The sequence below is a fragment of the Lutzomyia longipalpis genome, chromosome 1 (genome assembly GCF_024334085.1).
Source record: "Lutzomyia longipalpis isolate SR_M1_2022 chromosome 1, ASM2433408v1".
In the NCBI taxonomy this organism is placed as follows: domain Eukaryota; kingdom Metazoa; phylum Arthropoda; class Insecta; order Diptera; family Psychodidae; genus Lutzomyia; species Lutzomyia longipalpis.
Window position 1 is genome coordinate 22689658 of NC_074707.1, and position 27265 is coordinate 22716922.

Consider the following 27265-nt stretch of genomic DNA (forward strand, 5'->3'; position numbering starts at 1 on the left):
AATGCAGCTTCATACTAAAGAAGTTACAGTTAATTAAATATTCATAGCAATTTGTCTCCTTTTCTTTCTTTTCCAATCCTTTTACGTGAACATTGATGTAAAAGGTATGATATGCTTGGAAATCGATTAGGAAGAAACATGTGATAAAAACTATATCAAATATTTATCGCAAAATATATGTACAACATATAGTGTGGGTGGATGGTACAAAAAGTACCTTCAAAAAGCTCATGACCCCACGTGTCACCGACATGGTGAATGAAAATGTTTTCCTCAATGATTTGTGTGCCATATGGCCTCACGACTAAAGGAAGTTTGTTCACAACAATGGGGGATGGAAGTGAATGAGGCCTAATCACGAAAACATTATTTTGGATGGCCCATTGCCCTGGCATTTGTTGCTTACCCCAAAACTTTGCAAGAAGAAACTATGGAAACTACATTTTGCAACTTGTTGAGTACGCCAACTTGTTGGCTTTATTCGACTGCTATTGATTTTAACCATCACGCTACAAAATCAGCAACTGTTGCACAATGTTTGAGCAACAAGTGCAATTTTTTTAGAGATTAAGGATATTTTTGGAATCTTTTAGTTGCCAATGGAGATATGTTTGATCGAAGTCAACAAGATATATTCGATTTTTCACTAGTCCAAGTGAAAAGTTTGCAGAAGAAGGAATCATTTTGTGAAAGCTCTTAAAGAATAAAAAGAAAATTAAAATATACAATTATAACAAAGATAGCTTAATTAGTATTGCTAATCAATTAACTATTTGAACCTTTTGTGCAAATTATTGCAAAGAAATTACTCGAAAAATGTTTGTGCACGATTTACGGGCTCATGATTCGGATTCTGGAGAGGAGGAGGATATCCCTCAAGGCGATTTGCTTCAGGTTGCACAAAATAAGCAAAATAATTTTCTTTGATTTATAGCATTTAATTTCCGAAATTCTATCTCTCTCGCATTTATTTTAACGATAAATTAATTGGTATTAGGGAATGGGTTACGTAAGATGGAAAAATTGTATGTTACGAAAGAGTTTGTTTGATCAATGACTTTGGCAAATCAATATCAATAAAATCGCATGAGCTAAAAATAAAACCCAATAGCATTAATATTATTACAAAGATATGATACATTTTTATTCTCATATATATGTTGTTAGTTATTATTACATCAATTATTTCATATCACCCAGAAAGCAGTAAAAAAAATATTAATAAACACTCAATTATTGTAAAAATATTTATACTTTTCATTTTCAGACAAACACATCACATGCCTAATTTTCCAAATGAAACAACACCCTCAAAAATCACATCAAAAATAAACTGAGAAATATTTTTTGACACCCCCTTTCTTTTCCAGCAACAAACGGAGCCTGATTACAGACAACACATAATTTTGATTAAAAGATAAAGAAAAGATACACAATTTGAGAAGAAATGGCATTTTTTTGACACACTTTTCACAATTTCTCCACATATATATGAAATATATGTATGAAAAGAACTGACAATTTTTGCACAAAAAAAGGGAATTTTGCCATCATTTTTCCATATTTGCAGTATAATTGAATTTTTTTTGTGAATGAATGAATAAATATTTTGATTTTTGCTCTTTTTCCCCCGCGTGTAATCGCATAAATGTTGTTAACATTACGACGCGCGTGAACTGAAAAACAATTGGCTTTTTTTGTGAAAATAATCCTAAATTCGCAATGGATGATGCACAGAGGAGAAGAGAAGAATGCGAACGAAAGGCACGCCGTGGGGAGATGGATCCCCGATTGGAGTTTACGTTCCAGGTATATGAAAAATGAATTTTCATCCCTTATATGTCACTCCCGCAATGTTTGTACTCACATTTATCCTGTGAGCATAAATGAAATCATTTCTTTGAGCACGATTTTGCCAATTTACTGCGCAAAAGAAGAGACAACCTTTATGTTGATAAGTAAATTTATATTACTTATATTAGGTATATTAAAAGAATACGCAGATGAATGAGTTTCAATCAGAGCATAAAACACAGTCCAACTTTTCGACAAAATATAAACATTTATTTTGTCGCAATCAATTTGCAAAGTAATCAATTTATCAATACACGTTGAAAGGTCAATTTTGGGGCATATCAATTTACCTACCTTTATACCCTCTTAGTTTCAATAGGTTCAATTTTTTCCAATATTGTGCAACCAAATCTCTTGCTTATATTTTCCCATTGTTTGTGTTCACATTACCTTTGTTTAGCTCGTTATGCCTATTGATTTACATTAACCCTTTTTTACTCCCACACATCCTTTATATTTGTTTCATCACAGATTTGTTATTCACTTTATTGCCATGAATACCTACATGAAAGCTTTATCTTTAGCCATCATAGCCAGCATGGGCGCATATATATTTACTTTTCAAACTAAAGATATAATGTAGCACCTATACTATTGTCCAATTCAAAGTAAAGTCCAATTCCAACAGTGGTAATGAAATAAATCCTTTCTGTGGGAAAAGAGAATCCCTTTCTCATCTCACACAGATAAATTCATGGGAATTTAGTTAAATCCACCCTCATTAGCGTTGAACTTTATCCATCCCCAATGTTACCACCACCATATAGCTGCTGATGGATGGAACTGGGTTGCCTCGACATCAAATAATGGATCATATTTTCGAGGGCGACATGGTGAGAAAATGCAAAAAAAAAATTTACAAAAAAAAAAGAAAATTAAAATGAATTAATTGATTGATTCTCTTCATTCCACAATCAATTTATTTATTAGTTGGATGAGATTAACCAGCTGTTTCTGCCCAACATGAGGAACAAATTAATGTGGTTTTATCAGGAGATGGACGAACCAGAACCACAACCAAGCTCCGATGCCCCAAAGGCTGGACCATCGAGGGCAGGAATGTCAAACATCTCGAAAACTCCTCAAGGTAAATTTGCTCTCCTTACTTCTCCCCAAAAACTTTTCCCCAAATCTCCAAGTTATATTATAAAAATACTTCTGCCCATCTGATACGAATTCCACCGCATGATGATAAATACTTTCTCCAAAAAGGAACAACATCTAGTGGACCCACAATGAGATTCAAACTATTCCTAACAGACGGATGGAATTGTGCCTTTACTGGTGTATGCATCTATATGTTTCGCATAAATAATACAAAACAGCTACCCGAGGAGGGTTTTCATAAGGATTTGTGAGTTATTTGTTGGGATTACTTGTAATATTATATTTTTTTTTCTTATTCTTGGTTGATATAAAGCACAACACTTCTGGAAACTCATTCAATGTGATTGTCCTAATGGATGTCCCATAAATATTAAATTTCAGATATTGTGGCGTAATTGATTCTCGTCGGGTGGGTTTAGTTGCCTCAGTTGAGAGAATTGTAGAATATATTTTCATGCAAGCACTGGGATTTCCCACGGAAGATGATGAGGAAATAAATCAACTACTCATTAAGGGACAATTGCTCCCTGGGTTGAGATCATTCTGCAGTGCTCTCCGTGTATGCGAGAAGGTTTGCAACTACGTCAACGTCTTTGAAGATAATATCCATAATTTTTCAATGCAAACAACCGTAACAGAGGTAAGAAAATCCACTTCTGTTCATCTTATAAGGATATTAGGGGGCATCTCATTAAAATATCAATAGAGTTATCTAAAAAAAATATTCAATCCCCCTTCTCTTTTTATTAATATTTTGAGGAAAAAATTAATGAGGGTGCTTTTAGAAGCAATTTGATACGATTTTTTCTCTCTAAATTTTGGAAAGGAAAAGAAAAGTTTACTGAAAAGCCTCTGAGGTAAATATTTCGTATTCTAGAGAAGAAGATATGTTCTATAAATATTAGATGTCTCCATTTTTATGAGATCTCATCCAAGACGACTTTCATTTGGTATATGTTTATAAATACATACATACATAGGTGAAGGAATTGGCGACAAATCAGGAATTTTGCCGGAATTCTGAAGAGCGTGTCAAGGCATGGATGAAAGGAATTAATGTCAATATTCTGATGGAAAGTGAACAGCTCAGGCGTGAAAATGACTCAAGTGGCCCTCAAGATGAGCTAGAGTATTGGAAATGTCGAGGAGCACAATTTTCTCAGCTTTTATCACATTTACAGGTAAAGATGCTTCTTTTTTTATACCACCTGGATGTCCCTCTGCAAGTCTGGCAGTCATGTTTTATTCAACCAATAAGTTGAATAAATATAATGGAAAATATGTTTTATTTTGCCCTTCTTACGTCATGCAGGAAAAGGAAGTTCAGTACACCCTCACCACGCTTTCGCTGTCAGGATCAAAAGTGATGAAAATGTGGAAGGAGACCGATCGAAAAATAACATTTTGTTACAATGAGGCGAGGGATAATTCTAAATTTATTCAATCGATGGAGCAATGCTGCCATGCCCTGTACCTCGATGATCCGGTTAATATGAAAGAATCCATTCTGAGTCTCCTACAGACAGTGAGACTCATCTACAGTGTATCCCAATTCTACAACACATCTGAACGTACCTCGGCACTCATGGTTAAAATTACAAATCAAATGATTGAGACATGCAAATCCTACATTACGTGCCGTGGAAAGGAGACAATTTGGTCACAGGATCGTAATTTAATTCGAACCAAATTGACAAATTGCATTAAATTGAATCATATCTACCGCGAAACATATTACACCGTTCGTGCACAGCCTTTCCTTCCAAATCAAACACCATTTGGCTTCTCGGAGAATTTTGTATTTGGCAAATTCGATACGTTCTGTGAGAGATTGCAGAAAATAATTTCCATGTTCAATCTCATTGATGACTACAATCATCTATTTGAGCGACGGCTCGAGGGTTTGCTGCTGGGTGAAGCACTAGATGAGGCAATGAATAACTTCGGGGAGTCAAAGAAGGAAGTGGTGTTCAAGAAATACGATTACCTGGATCATCGCAATGCAGAATTCAATGTTGACTTTCAGAGTTTCCTATCAAGAACCAACACCCTGAAGGAGTCTATTGCATCGATGATTGAGTACAACTTTGATACAGTGTGGGAGACTCCGCAAGGTATTCGCTTCTTGATTCGATTTGAGAAAGTCAGTGAGAAAATTCCATTGACACAGATGGAAGAAAAATATCAGAGAATTCTCAAGTATTGCGAAAAGGAGGTGGAGAGAATTCTCAAGTTGTTTCGTAAGCAACGCGATGATCCCCCATTGCCCCGAAATGTACCACCCATCGCGGGTCGAATAAAGTGGTGTCGCTCTCTCGAGTGTCACCTGGCAGAGCTTGTGTCGAGTGTGTCAACACATCCCATCCTGCAGAATTTACCCGCCACGAAGGATCTCGAGAATAGATACAACTCAGTTAAGATAATCCTGGCAGAATATGAGCAAGAAATTGTGTCCATATGGCTTAATCAGGATGTTACTGTAGCTGATGCCTGTCTTGTACAGCCTATTCTTGCTCTTCAGCACGATAGACTATTTGTTAATCTACACTCAACTATTCCACTTCTTATTAGAGAGGCGAAATGCCTGGCAAAGATGAATATTGAATTGCCAATAGTAGCCGCTACGCTTCTTGCAAAGCAAAATCACTTTAGCACCATACAGGATTCACTGAATGTAAGTTACATTTATATACTTTTTTTATTCTTGAATTGAAGATAGAGATTGATTAAAAATAATATTTTTAAAAATTTGTGTTGGATCCTATACAATTTTTCACAAAAAATTAGAAGATAATTGTGCTGAAGAGCAGAAAAAATGTTTTTTTTACACAGAAAATGCTATTTAAATTTAATCCAAGATTAATTATTTTTTTATTCGATATGAGCTATTTTTGATTGTATGTAAATTGAATTATTGTAGGATTGGCGAATTTTAATACCTTCTCGAATTTTTCATCATTATTATTGTATAATTAATTTTATTATTGTTATTTTTGCCAATCATAATAAGCACTCTCGCTCGAACCTTTTCAGAGCCTTATAAAGATGTTTTTGTCGGCTGTTAAAAAAGTAAAATTGGAAGTGAGACCACTCTTTCTCCCTCAACTCGTTCGTCTAACATCCATGCTTCGTCCTGGATTACAGTCAATTAACGTGAGATATTTTTGGCACATTTTCAAATAATAATAATACTAAAATTATTATTTGATGCTTACCTTCATATAATAACTTTACAGTGGACAGACCCGAAGTGGGTGGAATTTTATGAGAACTGCAAAGAAGCAATAACAACGTTTGATATCCTCGTGGCTCGGGTTCATGATATTTATGCCAACCGTATACTTCATGTTCTCATGTCAATGCAGGACGTTACACTGCAGACTCTGCCCACAGGTGAGAGTGGAGAGGTGCCATAAAAAAGTCGTAAAGTCCACAAATGAGTATTTTCCTTCTTTTAGACGATGAAATGTGGACAATCGAGGAGTTCTTGGAGAAAAATGAGGAAGCCTGTCGGCAAGCGGCAATTGAGCTCAATAGGAAAAGTCAAATGGTATCTGAGGCAGTTGAGGAAGTACTCGAATTAGTGCAAAAAGCCTCGCAGCAATTTAAGGAAATGTGTGGAGCAGAAAATGATCTAATGGCCGACGAGGAAAGTAAAAGTACACCGTCCAGTAATAAAGATGACGAAGCGGATAGTTCTCAAAACCAACAGCAAGATTGGAGTATCCTTTGGTCATGTTTTGAAAACCCTCTGTCTCTCCTGTCGTCCCAAAACGGTGGACTCTCCAAGGGGATGCAGGACATGGTGCACAATGCTGTGGCAGAAATGCGTCGCTACTATAGTCGGAAAGTTATTGATGTTCTCATAAGGGTAACAAGATCATCCCTGGATATGCTTCGTCGACGTTTTGTTTCGGAACTTGATGGAGAAACCTCGAGGAAGCCTGTATTTCTCATGAATGCTACTCTTATGATTCCCAATGTTTCCATAAGACCTACCCTCGATGAGCTACAGGAAACTCTTGTACAAGCGGGAAAAAATATTGCTGGGGTAGCCAAAGGTGTGGCTCAGTGGTCAAGTGGAAAGGACTCATCAGGCGGCTATTCTATCACAGATAAACGAATGAGTCGCAACATAAGGGAAGATAGTAAGACCCGACGACGTAAAGTCTATCGTCTAGTCTCAGAAGAGAAACCTCAAATGCCCCACATGACTAAAAGCTTCTACAGCTACATTATGGACAACAAAGAGGTAGTGAAGACTCTATCACTCTTGTCAACTTGCACCAGAAATGTTAAGCAAGATATCCAAGGTTTCATCAAGAGGTGGAAACCCTATCATTTTCTCTGGAAAAATGATCGTACAGCACGACAACTTATGGAATATGGGCTGCATGAATTTGAATCCTCACTCCGTTGTCTGGCAGACTTGGATGCAAATTTATTGATTGAGCCCGATATGGAATACTTTGGTCAGAGTATTGCAATATCCACTGAAAAACTTAAATATGGTCTGGCAATTGAAATAAAATCGTGTACACACAAAATTGGCCAAGCTATGAAGAAGAAATACAAGCGTGAGATGGATTATGTGTACGCAGTAATGCATGAGATGGAAAGGAAACTTGATCGACAAATTCGCGATTTAGATGATGTGCGAATGATTATGGATACATTGGCGAAGATTCGTGAGCAGGAAGTAGACATGGAATTGAGGATTGATCCTATAGAAGAAGCATTTAATGTTCTAACGAAGTACGAAGTGCAAGTGGACAGAGAACATTACGATCAAGTAGATAACTTGCGATACACGTGGCAGAATCTGCAAGGATTGGCTCTGCAAGCGCAAGTCAAACTTCTAGATATGCAACCAAGCTTTGAGTCCGATTTGAGGAATAACCTAGATAAATTCCGTCAGGATAAGATTGAGTATGTCAATGAATATAGGAATGCTGGTCCAATGCAACCTGGTCTGACACCACGAGAGGCTAGTGACAAACTAATCCTCTTCCAGAACCGCTTCGATGGGATGTGGCGTCGTCTGCAGACTTATCAGAGCGGTGAGGAATTGTTTGGCCTTCCTCAAACAGACTATCCCGAATTGGGTCAGATCCGAAAAGAACTCAATCTACTGCAGAAATTATATAAACTCTATAACGATGTCATTGATCGCGTGAGTAGTTACTATGATATTCCATGGGGTGAGGTTGACATTGAAGAGATAAACAACGAACTGATGGAGTTCCAGAATCGTTGTAGGAAATTACCAAAAGGCCTCAAAGAATGGCCAGCCTTCCATGCACTTAAACGAACCATTGACGACTTTAACGACATGTGTCCCTTGTTGGAGCTAATGGCTAACAAAGCTATGAAACCACGGCACTGGCAGAGGATCATGGAAGTCACAAAGTATACCTTTGAATTTGACAGTGAGGGTTTCTCTCTCAAGAACATCTTGGAAGCACCTCTACTGAAATATAAAGAAGATATTGAAGATATTTGCATCTCAGCCATGAAAGAAAAGGATATTGAAGCAAAACTCAAGCAAGTAACAAATGAATGGTCTGTGCATGAACTGCAATTTATGACATTCAATAATCGCGGAGAATTGCTGCTGCGAGGTGATACGACTGCTGAAACAATTGGCCAGCTCGAAGATAGTCTTATGGTGCTTGGATCGCTCATGTCAAACAGATACAATGCTCCATTCCGTAAGCAGATCCAACAATGGGTTTTTGATCTATCAAATTCAAATGATATCTTAGAGAGATGGCTACTTGTGCAAAATATGTGGGTCTATCTGGAAGCTGTCTTCGTTGGAGGTGACATTGCAAAACAGCTACCAAAAGAGGCGAAAAGATTTTCCAAAATTGACAAATCATGGCAGAAAATTATGCAGAGAGCTCACGAAACTCCAGGAGTTGTAGCATGTTGTGTTGGAGATGATCTGCTGAAGCAATTGCTGCCACACTTGCAAGAGCAACTGGAACTTTGCCAGAAGTCTTTGAGCGGCTACCTTGAACGCAAGAGAATGATGTTTCCACGTTTCTTCTTCGTATCTGATCCTGCTCTTTTGGAGATCCTGGGACAAGCATCTGATTCGCATACTATTCAAAATCACTTGCTTTCAATTTTTGACAACACACGTTTTGTGAAGTTCCACGACATTGAGTATAACAAAATGATGGCCATTGTTTCATCTGAGGGCGAGACTATTCAATTAGATAGAGCCATTCGAGCTGAAGGTTCCGTGGAAACTTGGCTCACATCTCTCCTTGTTTCGTCACAGCAATCACTACATTCAATAATTCGACAGGCTCACACAAACATCAACGATCCAAACTTCCAATTCCTATCTTTCTTGGAGAAAATGCCAGCTCAAGTGGGTATTTTGGGTATCCAAATGGTCTGGACTCGAGATGCCGAACTAGCTCTCATGCAGGCGAGGCATGAGAAGAAAGTAATGGCCGAGACGAACAATAAATTCCTTGAACTCCTCAACACTCTAATTGATCAGACTACAAGAGACTTGACAAGAATTGAAAGAATTAAATTTGAAACATTAATCACAATACACGTGCATCAGAGAGATATTTTTGATATACTCTGCAGAATCAATGTGAGATCAGCAAATGATTTTGAGTGGCTGAAGCAGTCCCGATTCTACTTCAAGGAAGACATGGATAAGACTTGGATATCAATTACAGATGTTACCTTTAACTACCAAAATGAATATTTGGGCTGTACCGAGAGATTGGTAATTACACCTTTAACTGATCGCTGCTACATTACTCTTGCTCAGGCATTGATGCTGAGTATGGGTGGCAGTCCCTGTGGTCCAGCAGGTACAGGCAAGACAGAGACTGTGAAGGACATGGGAAAGACTCTGGCTAAATATGTGGTGGTTTTCAATTGTTCCGACCAGATGGATTATCGTGGTTTGGGAAGAATTTACAAAGGCCTAGCTCAGTCGGGAACATGGGGATGCTTTGACGAATTCAACCGTATTGAATTGCCCGTGCTCTCAGTAGCAGCTCAGCAAGTTGCAGTTGTTCTTACAGCACGAAAGGAGAAACGTAAGAATTTCGTTTTCACCGATGGAGATCTCATCGATATGAATCCAGAGTTTGGTATATTCATTACAATGAATCCAGGATATGCAGGAAGAAAGGAATTGCCTGAGAATTTGAAAATTCAATTCCGCACAGTTGCAATGATGGTTCCTGACCGTCAAATTATTATCAGAGTTAAACTTGCTTCCTGTGGCTTCCTCGAAAATATCACGCTAGCTAGAAAATTCTACACACTGTATAAGCTATGCGAGGAGCAGCTTACGAAGCAAGTACACTATGACTTTGGTTTGAGGAACATTTTGTCGGTTCTGAGAACTTTGGGAGCATCCAAGAGGCAAAATAGTAAAGATAGTGAAAGCACCATTGTTATGCGGGTGCTGCGGGATATGAATTTATCAAAATTAATTGATGAGGATGAGCCGCTATTTATTTCTCTCGTTGCTGATTTATTCCCCAATCAAATGCTCGAGAAGACAACTTACCCAGATCTTGAAGCAGCTATTCAGATTCAAGTAGAAGAGGCAGGATTGATATTCCACCCACCGTGGGTGCTGAAACTAATACAGCTGTATGAGACACAGAAGGTGCGACATGGTATAATGACTCTGGGACCAGCTGGTGCAGGCAAGACATCATGTATACAAATCCTCATGAAAGCTCTTTCACACACTGGCGAATGCCATCGTGAAATGCGAATGAATCCAAAAGCAATAACAGCTGCACAAATGTTTGGTCGCCTCGATGTTGCCACAAATGACTGGACAGATGGCATTTTCTCAGCTCTCTGGAGGAAAACTCTCAAGATGAAGAAAAGTGACCACGTCTGGTTGGTGCTCGATGGTCCCGTGGACAGTATTTGGATTGAAAATTTAAACTCTGTGTTGGACGACAACAAAACTCTAACTTTGGCTAATGGTGATAGATTAGCCATGTCACCTACATGCAAAATTATCTTTGAACCACATAACATTGATAATGCTTCCCCGGCTACGGTGTCTCGCAATGGGATGGTCTACATGAGTTCATCAGGATTGGATTGGAATCCAAGTAAGTTTAAATTAAATTTAAAATTTGCACTTTATACTGAAGAATCGCGACTTGGGGCTTAGAAAAATGAGGACTCTCGCCCCGCCTCATCTCCCTCGCACCGACCCCAATCACGAACTACTCAATTGATTCCACGGAGAATCGTACGACGTTTTATACCAACCAAGATGGTCAAACTCCATCAGAGGAAAGGTACACCTACCGGTGCTCTACGGGAGAAGAGAGAGTCCTCTTACGCATAAACAGCACTAGGCTGAGAGGGGAGGTGTTGGGGATTTGTAACACCTCTGGGTAACAAAACTACACTCGGCCTTTCCTGTGTTTCGACGTCCTCGGCGAAGGTTTAGAAGAAATATCATTAGAAGGAGGACGTCAGCCTAGCTGTAATTTCCGCAAATAATCTCCTACTCTCTTTTCCTAGCAATTTACCTAATTTTCATTAAATAACCGCAATTCAAATATTTATCCGCAATTGATCTTTTACTCAATGCCGTACTGCATTTCTTTGACCGACCGCATGATTTAATTCCGTTTTAACCCCTTTAATATAAAATTCCAAATTTTAAATACTGCAATTGACCGTTTACGCGCCTATATTATTCCGCAAATTAATACCGCACTAACTCTAAATGGCCGTTTCCGCATATTTTCAATATTTTCCGCCTAACTGACAGGGACTTCGGAGAATTGCGTGCACGCTTACCAACCATGGAAGCCCATTACCATGGTATCCCAAGGCCCTTTGCCTTTCTTTTCCTCGATCTGCTGAATCTGCTCATTTTGCTTTTGAAGTTCTGGTAGATTCGTTGAGCTAGCTTCCGCAACCCTGCTATAACCTGCCTAACCAGGACTTCTCTGAAGGCTCGATCATCATTCTGCAGCTGCTGGCCCCTTTGGTCTTTCTCGATCACTTTGCCCTTTCGGGACCGATGGGGGTTGGGAATATCACTCCATATACTAACAGGATGTGGGAGGAAGTTTGGACCAGGGCATCGTTAAACGCAGCTGCCAGGTGGTCCCACCGGCATATAGTAGCAATTATTCCGCCCCTTGATGTTCTAGATGACTGCATAACTCGCCTCTTTTATCAGTGGGCTTCCCGAGCCCTACAGTATGTCCAGAGATCACGAGAGTTATGTGTGCGGGTGTCAAAGCCACAACGCACACAATTCTCTAACTCTGCACTATACTGCCTGCTGGATGATTGTATATTCTGTAACGAAACTCAACAACATTTCATATTCCTGCAATTGGAGTTCGTTCACCGCCCAAAATGCCTCTTTATCCAATCACCCCTTCCTAACAACTCATTCCTACTAACACTTCGTAATCAAGTGCTTTACACTCTATACCATTCAGTGAACATCCTTTTCTGCTACCTGTCTACACATCTGGACACCTTCAGGTGAACCCTTCATATACACCCCTTTCTGGGTGTCTTGAGAATTGCTGCTTTATACAACAATATCAACCCACGGTGATCTATCCTGCCCGTCGTGTTAATTACTCCAATTGTTCATTCCTGCTGCACGACTGCCATACTGTGTTTCCTTCGGAATGTTCTTCTGTGTGTGATGTGATGCTCCTTCAGTCTGCAAACTATTCTTTGGTCCCTCATCCACCGTATGCTACTGCATCATGTAACATTCTCTGCCCAACTGTCTCTGCACTTCCTTCACTATAGTCCATTGCCATTGGAGCTTCTGTTCCTTGAGTCTGTGTGTTGCAAAGGCTTTCGGCTTTTCCTTCCATTGTTTTATTCCGTATCTAGTTTCACATCCATGTGAATCTTTAGTTTTCTCTTCTTTAACACTGCTCTCTGATTGTCTAATGTCTGCATCCATGGGTGGCTCGTGATTATTGCTCACACCCACATCAATGCTCCTGATTTCCATCACATTGCGGAATCCAACAACCATTTCCGTTTGATTCATTTCCATACATCTTCCATTGTTGCCAGTTTATCTCAATTCCTCCAGCTGTGTCCTTATTTGATGCTGCCCGTGGTTGTATCAGCAATCCTAACACTTGGGTGCTCGTTGGTGGTGTTTCCCAATGATTTGAGTCCTTTTCTCAGCTGCTGATGAAGTTCCTCCTGTGGTTGACTGGATAATGTCCACTTTGAGGTGAAAGAATAGTCACACAGATGGAAGTTACTCCACTGTATTTTCTTCTTATACCTCTGTGGTCCTCGTTAATCAAGATAGCAGGTGATTTTCATCATCTACCATCCCATTAACTCTGTGATCCAGTTTATGCCCCTACAATGTTTCCCTCGTTGTCCTTGGATGCTGATGATTTCACTGCTGTCCATGTTCAACTGCTACAACACCACCAAATGACTGCAACATCTTTGTTTTCCATTTAATCCGCTATCTGCAACATTTCAGGAATTATGCATTTACGGTGAACTTCATTTCTTCCCACGATGTTCAACACTGCTGCTACACCTGTAAAAGATTTCTCCACTACTTTTCTTTATTTCATCCTGCTTTATTCTACAAATTCAAAATCTGGAACACCTGAAACAACAATCTCTTTGCTTCAAACCCCTCTATCAAACCACGACAGTGAACCTTAACACTCAACGCAATTGTGAACAACTCAATCACTGAAGTTATGAATCCTTCTCTTCAATGATCATTTCAGCTGCAGATTTTCTTCATCTGAGTATTCATTACTTTCCGCATTTCGCTGCCTCCTTCGTCTCACATTTACCTACAATGTTGGAGGGTGTTCTTTAGAGAATTAAATTCATATTTTGGCTGCTGTCCTTTTGAATCCATACAGTGTTTTCCTTGAAGTGGATTTATTTGTGCCTGATGCTGCAACATGTTTTCTCTGTATTTTGCTATGGCTAAGCTTTCCCTCTGTTACAACTGCTGTACATCACAACCATTGCTGTTCTACATCGCACACCTTATACTCAGAAGCATTTTCCTATGCGTTCTTGTGCATTTGTTCCCTTTATCCTTACCATTGAGCTATCTGAACTCTCCTCGTTGTTCATCTGGACAATTATTGACTGTCTTCACCACCAGAATTTGTTTTGCAACTTGTTGTGTTCTCTGGATCTGTATTTCCATGGCTATGACTACCGAACTTCACATCAACTCTATGGCTGGCCTGGCCATCAATGTAACTACTGCTGCTGGAAATCATTGCCTCCGCTGCTACTGAATATTGCTTCTCGATCATCCCAACTCCAATGAACTTCCCTGAAATTCTCCTTGCACACCACAATGATGCCCCGTATCCTCCAGATACCGAACTATCAAAATAATTGCCTCACTGAGCACTTCCCTTAAAGATCCAAACACCATTGGTAATGTTTGAGAAGACACAACCAACCCATTCAAAGGAGAGAACCAACCATAATAATGAATGAGAATTTTAACCAAAACTTCCACAAGACATTCCTCTGATTCAATTTCAATACCGACAGCCAAATACTTTAGAATGACTGCATCAACCACCTTTGATGCATGCAATCACTCTACTTATTATTTTGCTCATTTCTCATTAGAGCATATCAAGGAATGATGGCCCATTTGTCCTCTGATTTTATTTGGAAACATTTCACATAAAGGAAAAGGATGGTTTTAATATATTTTGGGCCAAATGGATTCATGGGGTAACATTACCAACTGTTTTACCCCATAATCTCCAAATATTTTCACCTAAAAACATTTCCAGTAAACCTTATGCAAATCATAAAGGGCGCTTCAAATAAATTTTGTTGTTTTCATTATATTTGGGGCAAAGATCTCATGGAACAACTTCAACAATTATTTCGCCCCAAAACCTCAAGATAATTTCCACTGCTCTGGATGGTGCACATTTAACTGCTTAAATATTTCCCCATAAGACAACAAATTGGAACGGACTCACCAGATCAGCCAATATTGTGCTTCACAGCATCACCTTACTTCCATGGTTTTCATCTTGAGCATCCTTCGCAGCTTCATCTCGCGCCTTCAGTTGACAGCCTTCCTGATGACCTGCTGGAGCTCCATTCTTCCACACAGTGTTGACGTCACTCTGCTGGGATACGGCTGCTTCTTGTTCACGGCTTCTTTCTGCAATTAAAACTTGAAACAAATGACCATCTTCTCTTTCCCCTCGCCGCAATGGGGTACATAATGTTAGTGGGTCTCTTTATTTGGGATGCGGCTTGAAAATACATCAATTTTCAATTTCTCATTCACACATGGGCGCCCATTCACACAAAAAATTCAAAAATTTTATGAAAAACTTATCAACGTTGGGATTTCCGAGAAATCCTTGTCCACTGATGTCTCCTTTCCCCTAATCCTGCACTGCAATCTGGTGCTCGTTGAAAATGAGGGCCTGCGTTGTCTCTGCTGCCGTTGCCCCATTTTTGACATTTGCTGCTCCCTTGACGGCATCCACGGTGTCCGTTGGCCTCATGATGACATCCACAATGATGATGATGATACCGCCGCCTTTGACGATCCGGAACGCTCCTTTTGGCGTCAGCTGGGGCTCCTCCCTCCTTTTGGGGCCCCTCACATGTTCTGCAACCACTTTCACTGCCCTCCCAGTCCATTTTCAGGGCTTTTTCACACACTCACGGTACTTTTCCTTTGTCTTTTCCCTCACGGCGTCATTCCTTTCCGGAGGATGATATCATGCTCAATTTTCGCGACATTTTCCGGAATTTCACACTTTTCGCGGCTGCACAAGCTCAGCACGCACTCTCACTGCACTTGCGGCCCCATTCCCGGGCTTTTCACGCATTCTTTGTCTTTTTTTTTTTATACGCGGCGTCCTTCTTTTCTAAAAGAAGACGCAATATCCAATTTTCATGGAAAATTCCACTAATTCTGACACTTCCGCAACTTGGGTGGCTGCCCCCACACATTTACTAAAGTTCACAACCGTTGGCAGCCCCCAATTTCACTGTTTTCTCGCGAAATATGCGTTTTTTCAAGACGCCCCGCGGCCGCCATGTTGGAAAACGTCACTTTTTCTTTGTTCGAATTTTCACACGCGAATTTTACAATTTTCACTCGATTTTCACGGGGTTTTCGACGCACTACCCCTTCTGTGGATCACCCCGGCACTTGTGATCCCACTTCTGAATGAAGAATCGCGACTTGGGGCTTAGAAAAATGAGGACTCTCGCCCCGCCTCATCTCCCTCGCACCGACCCCAATCACGAACTACTCAATTGATTCCACGGAGAATCGTACGACGTTTTATACCAACCAAGATGGTCAAACTCCATCAGAGGAAAGGTACACCTACCGGTGCTCTACGGGAGAAGAGAGAGTCCTCTTACGCATAAACAGCACTAGGCTGAGAGGGGAGGTGTTGGGGATTTGTAACACCTCTGGGTAACAAAACTACAATACCTACAATACAATAAAATGTATTACATACATGGTTTATACATAATTATATAATGACGTGGTGAGCTAAGCACTGACAAAAACAGAAGAATAATTATGAAATAGGTGAAATGAGCATAAAAGGACCACATCACAGATTTTATTATCTGTTTGTCTTTCATTTAAATTTTCCCAGAATTTTCCTTCTTTTACTTTCCGCCACTCTCACAAAAAATGTATAGTACTGACCTAATTCCATTGTTTCGTACATTTCGTGTCTTTCAGTCCTAATGGCATGGCTTTTGACCAGGAGTCCACGTGAGAAAGCCGTATTTCAGGAATTATTTGAGCTCTCCTTTGCTGCTCTCTACGCATGGGGAACGCAAAATCTCAATTTAATGATGGACGTGCTTCAATGCAACATTGTGAGTCAAATGCTAAGTATTTTGGAAGGTTTGGTACCTGTGCTCAAAGAAGAGGAAAATAATGTTGCTCTCTCCACAACTGAGAGCTTAGAGGAGGAAAATCCAGAGGAGCAAAAGCAAGAGGTTAAGGATGAAGTGTGTACCCCTGAACACCTCCATCGTCTCTACATCTTCGCCATGGCATGGGGTATGGGAGCATTTCTCAATACAGGTGACCAAAAGAAAATGGATGAATTTGTGAAACAACGATTTCCCACAATGGACTTCCCCATTGAGGAACGCAATCCAAGTGCTACGATATTTGACTTTTTCGTTACTTCCACGGGTGCATGGCAAAATTGGAGTACATTGGTGACAAATTATGTTTATCCAGAATACTCTACACCCGACTATTTGAGTATCCTTGTGCCCATTGTTGATAACGTACGTATTGATTACTTAATTAGCACAATAGCTAATCAGGAAAAAGCTGTCTTGCTAATTGGTGAACAAGGAACCGCCAAGACGGTTATGATGAAGAATTTTATGAAGAAAACCAACCCTGAATCTTTTATGGGGCGCTCATTCAATTTCTCCTCTGCCACGAGCCCATTTCAATTCCAAAAGACCATCGAGAGTTACGTGGAGAAGCGTCTTGGCAATACCTTTGGCCCACCCGGTGGGCGAAAACTTATTGTCTTTATTGATGACATAAATCTGCCTCAGATTAACGAGTGGGGTGATCAAATTACTAATGAGATTGTGCGGCAAACAATGGATATGAAAGGATTCTACAGCCTCGAGAAACCCGGGGACTTTACCAATATTGTCGATGTTCAATTTGTAGCGGCAATGGGCTTACCAGGTGGTGGCCGAAATGATATACCTTCTCGTCTCAAGAGGCAATTTGCGGTGTTTAATTGCAACATCCCCGATGACGCGTCCATCGACAAGATATTCCGCGTTGTGGGTGAGGGTCACTACAATACCAAGAGGGGCTTCCAACCTGAGGTGAGGAATTTGGTGAAACGCCTCATACCACTCACACGCCTTTTATGGCAACATACCCGCAATAAATTGCTCCCGACACCCGCAAAATTCCACTATGTGTTCAGCCTCAGGGACCTCTCACGCATTTGGCAGGGGATGATTGGCACCCTCTCCACTGTAATCACGTCCGAGAGTGTCATGGTATCCCTGTGGAAGCACGAGTGTACGAGAGTCTTTTCCGATCGATTCACCGTGGCCTGCGACAAGGAGTGGTTCAACACAGAAATACTCGCTCTTGTAACCACAGAACTTGGAGAAGAGTTTGTGGAGATGGCCAAGCCGAATCCCGTGTTTGTTGATTTTATGCGTGACGCACCAGAGCCAACGGGTGAAGAGGGTGAGGATACCGACATGGAATTGCCAAAAGTCTATGAGCCCGTCACGCAGTATGATATTCTTAGAGAGCGTCTTATCATGTTCCTTTCTCAATTCAATGAAATGGTGCGTGGCACAGGCATGGATTTAGTCTTCTTCCCCGACGCCATGCTACATTTGGTCAAAATTTCCCGCATTATTCGTCATCCACGGGGAAATGTTATGCTTGTTGGTGTTGGTGGATCTGGGAAGCAATCACTCACGAAATTGGCATCATTTATCGCGGGATACAAGATATTCCAAATAAACATGACGCGTTCCTATAATGTGGCCAATTTCCTCGAAGATCTCAAACTTCTCTATCGCTCATGTGGTGTTCAGGGCAAAGGCACAACATTCCTATTTTCCGATTTAGACATCAAAGAAGAAGGATTCTTGGAGTATCTCAATAACATCCTCTCATCGGGTGTTATTTCGAATCTCTTCAATCGCGATGAACAATCGGAAATTGTCTCCGAACTCACTCCCATCATGAAGAGGGAGAATCAAAAGAAAACTGCAACTTCCGAGACCGTCATGGAATATTTTCTACAACGGACATGCCACAATCTCCACGTAGTTTTCTGTTTTTCACCTGTTGGCGAAACCTTCCGGCATCGTGTTTTGCGATTTCCAGCTCTAGTTTCAGGATGCACAATTGATTGGTTTCAACCATGGCCAAAAGATGCTCTTGTGTCTGTGGCCAAGCACTTCCTCTCAGACTTTGAAATTGAGTGCACGAAAGAAGTAAAGGTGGAACTTGTGAATGCCCTAGGAACCATCCAGGATGTCGTCTCTGAAACATCCGTGGATTACTTTCAGCGATTCCGACGTGCTACACATGTTACGCCAAAATCATACCTCAACTTTATTGCTGGGTACAAAAATATTTACCAGCAAAAGCAGAAGGAACTTGGTGATGGGGTGGAGAAAATGGATACGGGTCTCGAGAAATTAGCTGAAGCCAGTGCTTCCGTGGAGATTCTAAAAAAGGATTTAGCTGTGATGGAAAAAGAATTAGCAGAGGCATCCCAGAAGGCAGAAAGAGTACTCCTTGAAGTCACGGAGAGAGCAATGCAAGCAGAAATTGTAAAGAATCAAGTGCAGACAGTTAAGGAGAAAGCTGAAGCTCTCGTAGCAAATATTGCAGAAGAAAAGGGGCTAGCTGAAGAGAAATTAGAAGCTGCTAAGCCAGCTTTGGAGGAAGCAGAGGCTGCCCTGAACACCATTAAACCAGCTCATATTGCGACAGTTCGCAAACTAGGTCGCCCTCCTCATCTTATCATGCGAATTATGGATTGTGTGCTTATTCTATTTCAAAGAAAAGTTCATCCAATGATTGCAGATACAGCTGCTCCTTGTCCTAAGCCATCATGGCAAGAGTCGTTAAAAATGATGGCTAGCACTACGTTTTTGCTTCAGCTACAGAATTATCCAAAAGATACCATAAACGACGAGATGATTGATTTTTTGCAGCCCTATTTTAGAATGGAGGACTACAACATGGATACAGCAAGAAGGGTCTGTGGTGATGTTGCCGGATTACTTTCCTGGACGAAAGCTATGGCATTTTTCCATGGAGTCAATAAGGAAGTTTTACCTTTAAAAGCAAATCTTACCTTACAAGAGGCTCGACTTAAAATTGCCATGGATGACTTGGCAGCTGCGGAGAATCAACTTGCCGAAAGAGAAGCTGCCCTACAGGAAGTCAAAGAGCAGTATGATTCTGCTGTTGCTGAAAAACAAAGACTCACAGATGCAGCCAATGTTTGTCTCAGAAAGATGACCGCAGCAACAGCTTTAATTAATGGTTTGGGTGGCGAGAAACATCGATGGACACAGCAAAGTAAGGAATTCAAAATCCAACTTGGAAAGCTCGTGGGGGATGTTCTTCTGGCTACGGGATTTTTATCTTACTGTGGTCCGTATAATCAAGAATTTAGGGCTAATCTATTGAAGACGTGGATGAGTATTTTGAAAACACGCAACATCCCCTATACTCACAATCTCAATATAATTAATATGTTGGTGGAATCATCAACAGTTTCTGAATGGACACTTCAGGGGTTGCCCAATGATGAACTTTCTGTGCAGAATGCATTGATTGTTACGAAATCCAGTAGCTACCCCCTTCTCTGTGACCCACAAAATCAAGGCAAGTTGTGGATAAAGACCAAGGAAGATTGCAATGAACTTCAGATAACATCGCTCAATCACAAGTACTTTAGAACCCACCTTGAGGATAGCTTGTCTCTCGGACGACCACTACTTATTGAGGATGTAGGAGTGGAATTGGATCCTGTGATTGACAATGTATTAGAGAAGAATTTCATCAAGTCGGGAACAATAGAGAAAGTGCTTGTGGGCGACAAGGAGTGTGACGTCATGCCTGGATTTATGCTATATATCACAACTAAATTACCAAATCCCGCATTTAGCCCTGAAATTAGCGCAAAGACATCCATTATTGACTTTACCGTAACTATGAGGGGATTGGAGGATCAACTTCTGGGTCGTGTGATTCTAATGGAGAAATCCGACTTGGAGGCAGAACGAGTAAATTTATTCGAGAGCGTTATGAAAAATCAACGAAGTATGAAAGAATTGGAGGCAAATCTCCTCTCGCGTCTGACGTCATCTGAGGGTTCTCTCGTGGACGATGAGGCTCTCATCCAGGTGCTGCAGGAAACGAAGACCACTGCAGAGGAAGTTAATCAAAAACTCAAAATCTCCGAGGTAACTGAGAAGAAAATTATGGTGGCACGTGAGGAATTCCGTGCAGTAGCTAGTCGTGGATCTATTTTGTATTTTCTCATTGTGGAGATGAGTAATGTAAACATAATGTACCAGAATTCGCTAAAGCAATTTCTTGTAATTTTCGACAACTCAATTACTAAATCCGTCAAGAGTAGCATAACGGAGGAGAGAATTAATATTATTCTCAAATATCTCACATATGAGGTGTGGGCATTCACGAGTAGGTCGCTGTATGAGAGGCACAAGCAACTATTCACCCTAATGTTGGCTATTAAAATTGACTACCACAAGGGGAATATAAGTCACGAGGAATTTATGTCCTTCGTAAAGGGTGGTGCATCATTGGATCTTAATGCTGTGCAACCAAAACCATTTAGGTGGATTTTGGACATGGTATGGCTGAATCTTGTGGAAATTAGCCGACTAAATACCTTCTCAGATCTCCTCAAAAAGATAGAAACGAATGAAAAGGAGTGGCGTGTTTGGTATGAAGCTGAGAAACCAGAAATGGAGGAAATCCCATGTGGGTACCACAATAATTTGGATGTGTTTCGGAAATTACTATTGGTGCGGAGTTGGAGCCCGGATCGTACAATTTCGCAAGCTAGAAAGTACATTGAGGAATCCTTGGGTCCTGAGTATGGGGAAATGCAAATTCTTGACCTGGAAGCCACTTGGGAGGAATCCGAGCCCCGCACACCACTTATTTGCATCCTGTCAATTGGCTCGGATCCATCAACTCAAATTTCAACATTGGCAAAGATAAAGAGTATCCGTAAGTTTCTTATATACATACCTACATATTTAAATTCTTAAGTTTAATAAAGTACTACCAATGTAATTTCAATTTACAATCTAATTTGAAATGTTGGAAAATTTAAAAATTTATATCAAAAAGTATTTCTTTGCATAACAATTCCTTTCTTGCTTATTGTTCACTTAAAATGTTTGACTTCAATAACCATCGCGTTGTTTGTTTTATCAAACAAATAAACACGCCTCAGGTTTCTCAATCGATATTAGCTATTTTCATATTCATTTTATGAATGAAATATAAATCACAGCTAATAGACGAATTGTTGCTTGCTTATAAATATAAAATCATGTTCATTTTACAGCTCTTAAAGCCGTCTCGATGGGTCAAGGACAAGAGTTTCATGCACGCAAACTGATTACAGACTGCATGGGTTCTGGGGGGTGGGTGCTACTTCAGAATGCTCACCTCTCTATAACATTCTGTGCCGAAATAATCGATATTCTCGTGGAGACGGAACACGTGGAGGAAACATTTAGGCTGTGGGTTACAACGGAGGTTCACGAACAATTCCCAATTGGTCTTTTGCAGATGGCAATTAAATTTACAAATGAACCCCCACAGGGGATAAGGGCTAGTATGAAGAGGAGCTATCAAACTTTCACACAGGATTTCTTAGATTATACATCAGCACCGCAATGGCCACCGCTTCTGTACACAATTGCCTTCTTACACACTGTAGTCCAGGAGCGTAGGAAATTCGGCCCACTCGGTTGGAATGTGCCGTATGAATTTAATCAGGCAGATTTTGCCGCCTCCGTACAATTCATTCAGAATCATTTGGATGAAATGGATCCTAAGAAGGGTGTGTCTTGGCAAACACTGTGCTATATGCTGGGTGAGGTTCAATACGGTGGCAGGGTTACGGATGACTTTGATAAACGTCTCCTGACCACATTTACACAAGTATGGTTTAGCGAATCTCTTCTGAGTAGCGGCTTTGAATTTTACAAGGGCTACAGAGTCCCAATGACACGCAATTTGCAAGGTTACGTGGATTATATTAATTCCCTACCAACATCTGACACCCCCGAAGTGTTCGGTTTGCACCCAAATGCCGATATCACGTATCAGATTAACACGGCCAAGGGTATATTGGATACTATATTGTCGGTTCAGCCCAAGGAGGGTGGTAGCCAAGGTGGGGAAACACGAGAAAACATTGTGTATCAATTAGCGGATGATATGCTACGCAAGCTACCGCCCGCGTACAATTCTTTTGAGGTGAAGGAGGCTCTCTTGCGAATGGGTGTGCTTCTGCCCATGAACATCTTCCTCCGGCAGGAAATCGATCGAATGCAGCGAGTAATTAAAACCGTACGGTCTAGTCTCAGCGACCTGAAATTGGCCATCGATGGCACTATTGTCATGAGTCAGTACCTTAGGGAATCGCTGGATGCCATGTATGACGCACGTATTCCTGATAAATGGATGAAGGTGAGGCAGCATGAGATGGGATTTAATTTTCTTCATTACATTTTCAATGTACATACATACCTATATTATGTACAGTACATACATATACCATATAACACATCTAATATTTTTCCGTCGCTTCTCAAGGTTTCGTGGGAATCAACAACACTTGGTTTTTGGTACACGGAATTACTGGAAAGAAACACCCAATTTAGGCATTGGTGCAATAGTGATAGACCCAAAGTCTTCTGGATGACGGGATTTTTCAATCCGCAGGGATTTCTCACGGCTATGCGACAGGTGAATTTGTTTTTCATTCCACTTCACGCTACATCTGCCTCTTTGCTATGAGAATACCTACACATTCCACTCGCATTTTCACGCACAAGACATCATCATCACATAATGTTCCAAAATCCAAATTTTCCCTCCGGGAAATAGGTAGGTATATGTACGTAGCGGAATGATTATTCTACTGCCTACTCCTAAATACCAACGTGTTTGTTTTTCATTGAGTTTCTTTTACATTAACATTAGGATACCTTCCGAAATATTTTCATTCCAACACGTGATATATCTTTTTTGCTGGATTAAATTGTAGAAGTGTATTTTGCAGAAGGTGGGTGGGATAACCCTAACATTTAATTCACTTTAAAAATGATTTAATTTATTTCTCATGGAAGTATAAAAATTATCTTTTTTTATTATTTAAATTACCCTAAATTGATGGTTTATATTTAATGTCTTTTTTTGCTCATGGATACCCATTCCTTTCGTCAAAAGTTATATTCCGTCCTAAACAATTTGCAAGAGTGCCCATTCATAAAAGTCCCATTCAATGAAATGAATTGAAGCTGTTGAAATGAAAAGTTCTCTGAATGCCTATCCACAAAATGATTTGATCCTGTAGGCCGCCAAGCGGGGTCGTTGAATGACCCCAGCGCTATATTTCGTGCTATAACTCAATAAATATAAAAAATACCATTCCCATCTTTTGGAAATAAGTTCCTTGGTTATCTGAGGAGGTCGTGTAAAAATTTCAGCTCAATCCGTCCACCACAAGAAAAGTTATTAAGGAAAATGTAGAAGAAGGGAATTCAAAAATTGATGTAACGGCCATGCTGCGGAAAATTTCTTAGAATGAAGTTAGTCACATCATAAATCATATGGTTGAAGGGGGTTGAAGGGTTGTGTTTACTTTCTCACTTTACCTTCTCAGTGTCAGAATTATCGCGAATAAGTAACATAAACAACATAAAACATAATTAGAAGCATATAAATGTGCAAAACAATAAAGAATATTCGAGAAATATTGCCATTTATCACGGTGCGGGAAGTGAGGGGAATGTGGGGAAGTAGTGAAAAAAATAGCAGTTGCGGTCAACTTCGTGGCAAATTTCTCACGAAGAAAGTGTGAAAAATGAGTGAAAAATGTTTTTCCCTAATATCTTCTTCTGCGTGTTTCCGGGTGGCGAATTTGTGATGCAAGGGGCAAGAGGACTATATAAGGAGTCTAAAGGTAGTGGACCCGACAGTTCCCGGTTTTATAGTTTATGAGAAAATCGACTTCCTTCTTGGGGTCGTTCAACGACCCCACCTTGGCGCTCTAAGGAAGCTCCAAGGTCTTGGCGGCCAGCAGGTTAATGTCCAAGATTTTATAAAAGGGATCGTCTTTGTAAATGTAAAATTTCCATCCTACTTAAATGCTAAGGGGCATCTAACTACGTATTTGTCAGTAATACATTGGTTAGTTAACCCGATTTTTATGGGAAAATTCCTTGTTTAAGGAAACAATCAGGACAGGAAACGCGTAATCTTGTATACATCTCATTTTTCCTACAAGAAAAAGCTAGCAAGTTATCCATTTAAAATTTCAAACAATGACGTCACAATTAATGATTTTCGCCTCTTTCAATGAATGCATAACATATATAGTATATTTTTGCTAATACTATGTTGATAATTTTCATAACATTTTCAGTAAAAACTCTATGGTGTGACGTCATTGTTTGCATTTTTGAGCAAAATTATGCCAGCTTTTCTCAACTGATTCCATTGGAAAATATGAAATCTCCTTGTTGGTTTTTTTGGATATTTTTCGACATTTTTTAACAATAAAAATCTGAATAACTCAACATTTTTCATTAGTGAACTGCCCTTTTACTTGCTTTAATAGAATGTGGGCAGAATACGTATTAATTGTATACTAATTTGCTTTTAGAGATTTGAAATTCTATCTGAAAGGCCGAAAAGGGTACGTTCCTTGAATATCTCAAATGAACAATTGAAAGAAAACCAAATAAAGTTTGTAGTCAACCCACAAGAAAGTAATTACATCAAAAAACGAATAAATACCTAATATTAATAGATAGTTCTTGTTAAGAGCTTTTAATGATCACAATATTAATTAATTAACTTATTAAACGCATTCATGCATCGTGTGTGATTATTAAATTGAAACTCTAAGCAATTGTAGGTAGGGTAGGTAGGTATATGTAGATTAAATGGTTTAAAGGCTATAATTAAAATTAATCAAATATAAATGCTGTGGATACTTACGAACTATTACCTCAAGCCATTCATTTACGATGGAATTTGATAGTCCAAGTGCTAATTTGTGCTTCATCTCATGTGTGGTTGTCGATAAATGCGCATACAAACCCTGCCCTCACGGACCACAAACTATGTATACTCCTTCATGGATGATGTAACAAATCTTATTGAGTCGTTTCTACCCTGAAACCAGAATTTGTATAAACAAAGTTGGGGAAAAATGATTTTTCTGATTGCTGTTATTGTTTGCTCCTTCTTCATTTTCTTCCACTATGTTGGCATATGTAAATACAATACTCCCACGAAATCATCTTCCATATACACACGACTCATACCCACTTTTAATGCTCTGAAATTTTTCCCTTCTCTCTCTCCCTCTCTCCAATTTCAATCAGGAGGTAACGCGAGCACATAAAGGATGGGCCCTGGATTCTGTTGTACTCCAGAATCAAATAACACGCTTCAACAAAGAAGACATCTCCGAAGCGCCGTCAGAAGGTGTTTATGTGCATGGATTGTTTCTCGAAGGTAAAGGATTATGCTATCATGCTAATTTCTGGCTTTAACTCCAAATCCCCATCATCAAGTTATAAATAAGGAAAGAGAGAGCTAAAAAAAAATTAAATGTGTGGAGGCGGAAGCAGAAATGAGGATTTGAAATTAAAATAAAGACATTGTGGTGGGGTTTTCAAAAGATTTTTCCAGCATTGTGGAGGCATTTCTACTTGACTCAAGGCGTTATTCTGCATTTAATATGGAATAAGACAAAAATCCCTTTCATCATCTGCGATAATATAAAAAAAAATCTCTCCATATCCCTTCTGCTTTATCATTTTTTTTTTCGTTCCTCTATGACAAAAGCAGGAGGAGATGCTTCCTGCCACATTGGGTAGGCTTAATAATATATTCTTTTCTGCTTTTCTCCCCAAACCACGCAGGAGCATCTCTGGATCGCCGCAGTGGGAAGTTGATAGAGTCAAAACCAAAAGTTCTATACGAACAGATGCCAGTGACTTATATTTATGCCATTAACACAACGGCTGGCAAGGATCCACGACTCTATGAATGTCCCATCTACCGGAAGCCACAGCGTACAGACCAAAAGTACGTAGGCTCAATCGACTTTGAGACGGACTTCAATTCAAGACATTGGATTCTACGTGGTGTCGCCCTTCTTTGTGATATTAAATGAGCAATGAATTTAGAAATTTGTCGGCAAGTACACCTTCAATGCTTTGTGGGTTTTAAATGAGCAAAAGTTTCGCAATAATTTAAAATGATTCACTTCTAGAGATATATATGGGTTTGCATTGTATATAGCAAAACCCACGCACAAAATTCTTTATAAACAATTTTCGCTGCTGAATAAAGTTTTGCTTTTACACCTGCTTACAGAAACAATGCAAGATTCACAGTGATGGGGAAATTCGTGCCGGAAACGAGAAAATATTAAAAATTTTATCTTACCTGTATAGGAAAAAA

General features: G+C 39.9%; 1 protein-coding gene across 1 annotated transcript; it reads left to right on the top strand.

Annotated features, from left to right (window-relative positions):
• The first annotated feature begins 648 nt into the window (after positions 1 to 648).
• LOC129797162 (dynein axonemal heavy chain 5) lies at positions 649 to 27181 on the top strand. The gene is made up of 16 exons (XM_055839503.1): positions 649 to 894; positions 1738 to 1809; positions 2622 to 2687; positions 2785 to 2941; positions 3067 to 3208; positions 3343 to 3601; positions 3942 to 4142; positions 4274 to 5635; positions 5995 to 6114; positions 6198 to 6354; positions 6420 to 11081; positions 16721 to 21775; positions 22119 to 23251; positions 23378 to 23530; positions 26179 to 26311; positions 26722 to 27181. Exons 1-16 carry the CDS (start codon positions 817 to 819, stop codon positions 26973 to 26975), a joined length of 14004 nt encoding a protein of 4667 aa, XP_055695478.1. The 5' UTR covers positions 649 to 816; the 3' UTR covers positions 26976 to 27181.
• The last annotated feature ends 84 nt before the right edge of the window (positions 27182 to 27265 follow it).

Excerpts from the sequence above, each read along its gene's own strand:
- LOC129797162 (XM_055839503.1), top strand. The coding sequence starts at position 817 with ATGTTTGTGCACGATTTACGGGCTCATGATTCGGATTCTGGAGAGGAG. Across the intron at positions 1,810-2,621 it reads GATTGGAGTTTACGTTCCAG|CTGCTGATGGATGGAACTGG; the intron begins GTATATGAAAAA and ends ACCACCATATAG. Across the intron at positions 21,776-22,118 it reads GGCAAAGATAAAGAGTATCC|CTCTTAAAGCCGTCTCGATG; the intron begins GTAAGTTTCTTA and ends TTCATTTTACAG.